The sequence below is a fragment of the Ailuropoda melanoleuca genome, chromosome 4, assembly GCF_002007445.2.
Source record: "Ailuropoda melanoleuca isolate Jingjing chromosome 4, ASM200744v2, whole genome shotgun sequence".
Classification (NCBI taxonomy): Eukaryota; Metazoa; Chordata; class Mammalia; order Carnivora; family Ursidae; genus Ailuropoda; species Ailuropoda melanoleuca.
The window spans coordinates 19,927,103-19,935,203 of NC_048221.1; the positions used below are offsets into that span (position 1 = coordinate 19,927,103).

At 44.8% G+C, this 8,101-nt stretch overlaps 1 protein-coding gene across 1 annotated transcript; it reads left to right on the top strand.

The window, feature by feature from the left end:
* Positions 1 to 7,642: 7,642 nt before the first annotated feature.
* Positions 7,643 to 8,085, top strand: LOC105237510 (60S ribosomal protein L39-like). The gene is made up of 2 exons (XM_011224663.3): positions 7,643 to 7,802; positions 8,009 to 8,085. The coding sequence occupies exons 1-2, from the start codon at positions 7,721 to 7,723 to the stop codon at positions 8,083 to 8,085; spliced, it is 159 nt and encodes a 52-aa protein (XP_011222965.1). The 5' UTR covers positions 7,643 to 7,720.
* The last annotated feature ends 16 nt before the right edge of the window (positions 8,086 to 8,101 follow it).

Consider the following 8,101-nt stretch of genomic DNA (forward strand, 5'->3'; position numbering starts at 1 on the left):
TCAGCATCCATAATAAAGATTTATTGGAACACTGTCACATTCATCTATTTCCATAATGTCTGTGGCTGTCTTTGTGCCACAACACAGAGTTGAGTAGTTGCAACAGACACCGTATGGCCCGCAAACCTTAAATATAGACTATTTGGCTCTTAACAGGAAAAGTTTGCCAACCCCTGGTCTATCTAGCTTTCTCTATGGGGCCTATCTTTATCAGGTTTGGTGTTAATGTTAAGTTGGCTTCATGAAATGAATTGGAGAGTTTTCCCTCTTTTTTCCCTATTATGTGGAATCATTTAAATAGATTTGGAATTGTCTCCTCTGTAAATGTTAACTAAGACTCAGCCATGAAACCATCTGGTTCCCAGGCAATATTTAATACATAATAAATATAATCTTCTGTGGTAATTGATCTATTCAAGTTTTCTTGGGTTGATTTTGAAAATTTATATTATGCTAGGAAATCATCCATTTCTTCAGTAGTTTCACATTTGATTAGCCATAAAATTGCACAGAATATTGTCTCCAAATAATTTTAATTTTCCCCACATCTGTAGTTATGTCCCCAACTCTCATTTCATATCTTGTATATTTTTACCCTCTCTCTTAAAAAAAAAAAATCAGGCTCATAGAAGTTTATCTATTTTATTAGTCATTTTCAAATAAGAGCTTTTAAGCTCATTTATCTCTCCTGTGATTTTTTTGAGGGGGGAGGGTTTCTGTTTCAGTAATTTGAACTTTTTTTTTTTTTAAAGATTTTATTTATTTATTTGACAGAGATAGAGACAGCCAGCGAGAGAGGGAACACAAGCAGGGGGAGTGGGAGAGGAAGAAGCAGGCTTACAGCAGAGGAGCCTGATGTGGGGCTCGATCCCATAACGCCGGGATCACGCCCTGAGCCGAAGGCAGACGCTTAACCGCTGTGCCACCCAGGCGCCCCTCAGTAATTTGAACTTTTAAAAAAATTATCATTTCTTTCGGATTCTTCTGTTGTTTTTGTTTTCATTTGAGGGTTGAGTCCTGGGTTTCCACATTTTGGGTCCCTCTTCCTTGATAATTGGAGGCATTTAAGGCTGTGACCGTCCCTCCAAGCCCAGGCTTTGTTAGGAAGTAATCTCTTTTCAGAAAAACAGAAGCAGCCTTCTTTTTCTTTTTGCTCTTTAATACTTTGCCATTTTATTTTGGTTTTGCCTTCCATCGAAGGTTTTCCTGAATTTCCAATGAGATGAGACTTTAAAAAATTTTTAACTTATTTGTTTCTGACATAACTAGACATGATCACTGATTATACTTGTAAATTATGCTTTTCTTGCTGGCCACGTGTGTGCCAGTCCTTTGTAAATATTCTGTGGATGTATGAAATAAATGATTACTCTGTTTGAAAAATCTAAAGTTCTGCATGTGTCTCATGAATTTTATTATTTATTCAGTTCCCCGATGTCCTTAGTTTTGGCTGCTGATCAGCCTCTTACAATCATGATCAGATTCTCCCTGCCTTTCATACGTCTAACAGTTTGTTAGTTCATTCTTTTGTCCAGAACACTGCCAACGGATACAATTCGAGGCCGGTGGAGGTGGGAGATTCGGAAGTGATACATAGACGAGGAAATGATACGTTCAAAGTTTTAAGTGTTCAGTGGTAAGAGTGTTTGTGAGTGAACTTTTTGGCAACAAGATCATATAAGGGAAATGTCTCAAAACATCCGTTTTCTAGAAGCATTTCCCCTGGCATTTTGTTTGGCTGATGAGGAGCTCCCTCCAGAGGCTGGAAAAATTTCAGCACCCGGGTTTCGTTGGGCGGCTTGTGCTTGTGCGTTAGTCACCTGTCTGTGTAGGATTGTTCTGCAGGAGTCTTTCCGACATACTCGCCCTCCTCGGTGAGAGCATCGTCACAGCTAGACAGAGTGATCCATAAACTGCTTTGTCCGTGCACAGCAATCATGAGTGGCATCTGTCCCAGTTCATGGAAAGCACTTTTATCTGTTGGTTTGTTTTCTGCCCTGGAATGTGACCTTTATGCAGGTAGGGACTTTCTCCCTGTGTTACTCTTCGCTTTAACAAATACCTATAATAGTACCTGGCACACACTAGGGCTTCCATATTGTTGCACGGACGAATGAGTGGATCTGTGAACAAAAGTTCTTTGCTTAGTGATGCTAGGAATCCATGACTAGGCCCTGTAGCCCAGGGAAGACAGTTGTCCGTGACCCATGGCTGAGTGGCCTGTGCTCAGTGGGATTTATTTAACTGGTTTGGACCAAATGTAGTCACTCAACACTTTTTTACTGGGCATCCACTCTGTGCCACGGAGTGCTGCAGAGGCCGGGGATCCAACAGTGAAAAAAGGCAGGCAAGATTCCGATACCTCTGGGACAGTTATGTAGAGAGGGTTTGGGTAGTAATGTTTGTGATGGGGCAGAGTCAGGCAGGGAGACAGAGCATGCCGGATGGCAAGGAGGTCTCACTTTTATATGGGTGGCCAGAGAGCGGGTGAAGAAGGCGGGGAGGAAGCCCTGCGGGCGTCTCAGGGGTGGAGAGGTGTTAAGACAATGACGCAGGAACGTGTCCAGCATAATTGAGGGACACCAACGAAGCTGCTGTGTCAGAAGCAGAGGAAGAGAGGGGGAGAGGGAGGAGGACAAAGTCAGAACAATAAATTTAGGAGATGTGCCGCAGAGATGTGAAATGTCTAGAGAGGATGGTTGAGATTTTTCCAGCAACGGGGCGGGGTGGGGGGACCTGGTGAGTCAAGGGCAGAAGCCAGGCTGGGCTTTTCCTACAGATGTCTCTGCTTCCAAAGGTGGCTTCCAGGCTGCCTTGTCAGAGATCCTTTCCTGGGAAAGAGTCTGATCACGACTATGAGGTGACAAGTCCTAAGGTGGTGATGGTGTGGCCCACATGTCAGGAGATGGGAGGCATGCTAGGGTGGCAGAAGCGACGTAAGGAAGACTGCAGAACCAGATTCTTGCTGAACGAAGGTGAATTAAGAAGAGAGGACCTTAGGGGCGCCTGGGGGGCTCAGTCGGTTAAGCATCTGACTCTTGATTTCAGCTCAGGTCATGATCTCACGGTCGTGAGATTGAGCCCCATGTCGGGCTCCACGCTGGCCGTGGAGTCTGCTTAAGATTCTCCCTCTGCCCCTCCCTCCCTAAAAAAAGAGAACACCTTAGACCCCAAGGGTAGAGGGACCGTTACCCTCTCTCGACTCTTGTCTGCAGGGCACCCGGACTGCCACCACCACTCTCACTGACCAACGAGAACCTTGAAATGGAAACTCTCAAAACCCGCCAGCATCTGCTGATTCCAGAAAGGAACAGCCTCCGTTTGAGACAACAGAACAAGATGGACTTTCTGGACACTGGTATGATTCCCTGCAGCTTCATCCTGTTTCGGTTGGACTCTTTCATACCTTTTCACAGACTGTTGATCATGTGGAGCTTTCTGGTGGGAGTGGGGACAGGCAATGGCTTTGCTCTGGACGCTCTGCTGGCGGGGTGAGGTTGGGCGTGTGCTGTTGCCAGCACCTCTGCTGCATCTGGGTGAACGACCCGCTCAGCTGGCTTGGCTCCACGTGGGGAGCCTGGCTGCCAGCCAGTGCTCTCAGGGGCTTGACCACCTGCCTGGGAGGCCCATTATGGCCACACATCCAGTGTTGCCCTAGGATAAATAAGGCTCAGGTCCCCGTCTGCACAGCTCCTGAGGGCATCTGATGGAGTGGCCTGGGCCCCTGAGACATCTCCGTGGACGCATGAAAACCCGGGGATGGAGCTGTAGAGGGAAGATCTTGCCCATGGCCAGCATGTTCATACCCAGAGAGGTTAAGAAGGCAAAGGCTTGACCCACAGTGAATCTGAGTCTTGGCGGGATACCTTGGGATCGTCCTGCAACAGGAGAGGATAGGGGGCTTGCAAAGAGCTGCTGTCTTCCCTGGGAGGCTGCCCTGAGACAGTTGCCCTCTCCCCCTTGGGTTCCGCTGAGGAGCAGGGCTCTCTGCCCCCTCCCCCAAACAGAGCTGCGGAATAGAAAACCACTTGGCCACGGCCTAGATCAGGGTCCTCGGCAGGCACTCACGCTGCTGTCATCTGGCCCTTTTAGTTCACGTCATCCCTGATGTTGTGTGGGACAAGAACCACAGGGACCTGGCACTTTGGCTGATCTTGCTTTCACTGTCTACCTGAGTCATAAACTGTCTGAATCTAAGGTGACCCGCTGCATCCTTACCAGGAAGATCAGTTGGGCCTTGGCCTGAGTTTTCCCTTGTCCTGTGTCTTGCGTGTGCTAGACGAAAGCCACGCACCAGGGGTGGGTTACCTGTCTTAGTTACTCGGAAACCTCTGGACTGGGAGAGCCGCAAGTTATAATGCTGACCTTGTGCACGGGACTGGAATGATGTAAAAGACCAGGAGGCATCTAAGAGACTGGTTCTCCGTGCCAAGGGGCTCCTTGTGGGCGGGAGGTGGGGAGGAGTAAGCACCCGCTTGCATGGGTAGCTGCTGGACCCCCAAGGACACGGCCGTTACCATGCGTGCTGATTTCCTGACCTGCGTTTTCTGCGGAGCTTGGTGAACCTAGTGCTAGATGACAGTCCATTGTGTCTTGAGTTCGATGGCTAACCCACCCTGCCGGTGGTGGGACAGATCTGAACTTTCAGACTGAGGACAGAAAGAGGTCCAAATATGTCAGCAATCACCCTAAGCATAATGCATTCACTCAACAATTAAATACCCGGGTTCAGAGGTGGAATTAAATACATTAAATGCGTCTACAAAATGTGTATAACAAGGACATCTGCAACAAAGTAACACAGAAGTTTGAAACCAAAAGGATAGAGTAAAGATTTATCAGGCAGATTCTCAACTAAAGAAAGCTGTTGTAACATAGAATAGAATAAAGAGGACGTAAAGTAGAATTTAAACATTAGAAGGAATAGTAGTGTTTTGTGCTATTGGCTGGCCAATCCAACCCACTGCCTGTTTTTATAAGAAGTGTTTTATTAGACCACAGTCACTCTCCTGTGTGTAGGGCTGCTTTGGAGCTACAAAGGCAGGGTTGAGTAGTGGCTACAGGGACTGGATGGCTGGCAGAGCCCAGCATATTACTATCTGGCTCTTTACAGAAAAACTTTGCAGCTCCTGTTTTAAACCAACGAAAAGAACATTATTCCAAAAAGCCATAATAACTGGGAGTTTGTACGTATTCGACAACATAACTTCACATAGAAGTAAAAAACTGATAGAATTACAGAGACAAGTAGGAAATTCTATACCTATCCTGGGCACTCATGGAATCAAGCAGACCAAAAAAAAAAAAAAAAAAAGAATATTTGAAATATCTAATGGATATATGTGGAGCCTTGTTTTCAAGCACATACAGAAAACATTCATGGGGCTCCTGACTGGCTCAGTTGGTGGAACATGCAACTCCTGATCTCGGGGTTGTGAGTTCAAGCCCCACATGGGGTGTAGAGATTATTTTAAAAATGTAAAATCTTTAAAAAAAGAGAGAGAAAACATTCTTGTGCCTTGAAGTTTGAACTGTAAAAAGTAAAGACAGTTGCAAAGGGAGTAGCAGAGCTGAGGATCTCATGCACAGATGTACGAGGGTCATGAGTGGTCATGGCCAAGCCCAAGTTCTGCAGTCCCCACGGTTACAAGGCAGGGAAAACAAAGAAAATAAAGGTCGTGAAGAAATGGTAGTAGCAAGAGAAGTTAGAACATATAAAGTTACCAAACTGGAATGTGATGAGCAGGGGGTGTTAGATGCAACTGAAGAATTATTCAACTCTAAATTTGAAACTAATAATGGACTATATGTTGGTGAGTTGAATTTAAATTTTAAAAAAATGTTACCAAACTGGATTGTAGCCCAGACTGAGTGTCACCAACGTCCTGAGAGCCCCAGAGCTGCCTTGAATTCATTCACATCTTCAAGATGCTCCATTTTATGACCATTTCTTTACCTGCATCTCCAGAACATCCTCTTCCTTGTCCTTGTCCTTCATCACGTGAGCTAGCCCAAGGGAAGCCGTGAGGGGAAGCGAAGTAAAATCTCCCCTGACCATGTGACCGCAGCCGCGACCCAGTGCCACATCTAGGTGGGTGGGTAAGAGTCCAGGAGAAGTTGGTCTGCCAGGAAGGAAATCCCAGGGGAACGTGTCCTGGCACTGGCTGGTGCAGCCAGTCTTGAGGCGGCTGGCTGCCTGTGGAAGAAGATGAGATATTAAACAAACCTGTGGGTGCCTGCATTTCCTGTACCATCTCATGTGTAGTAAGGACCAAGAGTTTTATAAATTCTACCACAAGGCCCACTTGGTTATCTTGTGTTGCTCATGCACAGTATCTAGAAAATAAAGAGGACCAGTGTGCTTGTCTGTGAAGCACTGAGGAGAGCTGGAGAGATATGTGCTGGGTGGCATCTAGATTTAGCTGAGAGGGACATCTTCAGGTACCCGCAGAAGGACATCATCAAATACCCGAGGACAAAGGATCAGGCCATGATCAGGCCATGAACATTGATGCAAAAATCCTAAAAACAAAAAACAACAACAACAACAACAAAACTAACAAATTGAATTCAGCAGCATATTAAAAGAATTATGCACACGACCAAGTGGGATTTATTTCTGAAAGGTGAGGATAGTTCAACATGCAGAACCCATCAGAGTAATACACCACATTAACAGAATGAAGGAAAAACGCACATGATCATTACAATTGATGCAGAAAAAGCATTTGACAAAATTCAATACCTTTTCATGATAAAAACGCTGGACAAACTAGGAGTTGAAAGAAATGAAGTCAACATAATAAAAGCCACATATGAAAAACCCACAGGGAACATCACACTCAATGGTGAAAGACTAAAAGCTTTTCCTCTAAGGTCAGGAACAAGATAAGGATGTCTGTTTTTACCACTTCTCTTTCAACATAGTGTTAGCCAGAGCAATTAAGCAAGAAAGAGAAATAAAAGGCATCCAAATTGTAAAGGAAAACATAAAATTATCTCTGTTCACAGATGATAGGATCTTATATGTAGAAAACCTTAAAGATTCCACTAAATAACTGTTATAACTAATAAATGAATTCAGCAAAGTAACAGGATGCAAAGTCAATGATAAAAATCCGTTGTATTCCTATACACTAACAATGAACACTTTGAGAAGGAAATTATAAAAAAAATTCATTTGCAATAACATAAAAAAGAATAAAATAGGAACACATGTAACCTAGAAAACAAAAGACAAGTGTTCAATGAAAACTACAAAACACTGCTGAAAATAATGTGCTGGGTGGCACAGCGGTTAAGCGTCTGCCTTCGGCTCAGGGCGTGATCCCGGCGTTATGGGATCGAGCCCCACGTCGGGCTCCTTCACTATGAACCTGCTTCTTCCTCTCCCACTCCCCCTGCTTGTGTTCCCTCTCTCGCTGGCTGTCTCTATCTCTGTCAAATAAATAAACAAAATCTTTTAAAAAAATGAAAATAATTAAAGAAGACAAAAATAGATGGAAACACATGCCACATTCATGGATTCGAAAACTTAATATACTAAAGTTGTCAGTACTACCCAAGGTAATCTACAGATTCAATGCGATCCCTATCAGAATTCCAAAAACTTTTTTTTTTTTGCAGAAAAAAAAATGGAAAGAATCCATTCTAAAATCCACATGGAATCTTCTCTCCTTTTCTCCACTGTTGTGGTGTGTGCCATTGACTCTTCCTCGCCATGTCTTCTCACAAGACTTTTAGGATCAAGCGATTCCTGGCCAAGAAACAAAAGCAGAATTGGGCGCCTGGGTGGCACAGCGGTTAAGCGTCTGCCTTCGGCTCAGGGCGTGATCCCAGCGTTATGGGATCGAGCCCCACATCAGGCTCCTCCGCTGGGAGCCTGCTTCTTCCTCTCCCACTCCCCCTGCTTGTGTTCCCTCTCTCGCTGGCTGTCTCTATCTCTGTCAAATAAATAAATAAAATCTTTAAAAAAAAAAAAAAGCAGAATCATCTAGTTCCCTTGTAGATTTGGTTGAAAATTGGAATAAAGGCAGGTACAAGTCCAAGAGGAGGCATTGGAGAAGAACGAAGCTAGGTCTATAAGGGATCCCACATGAAA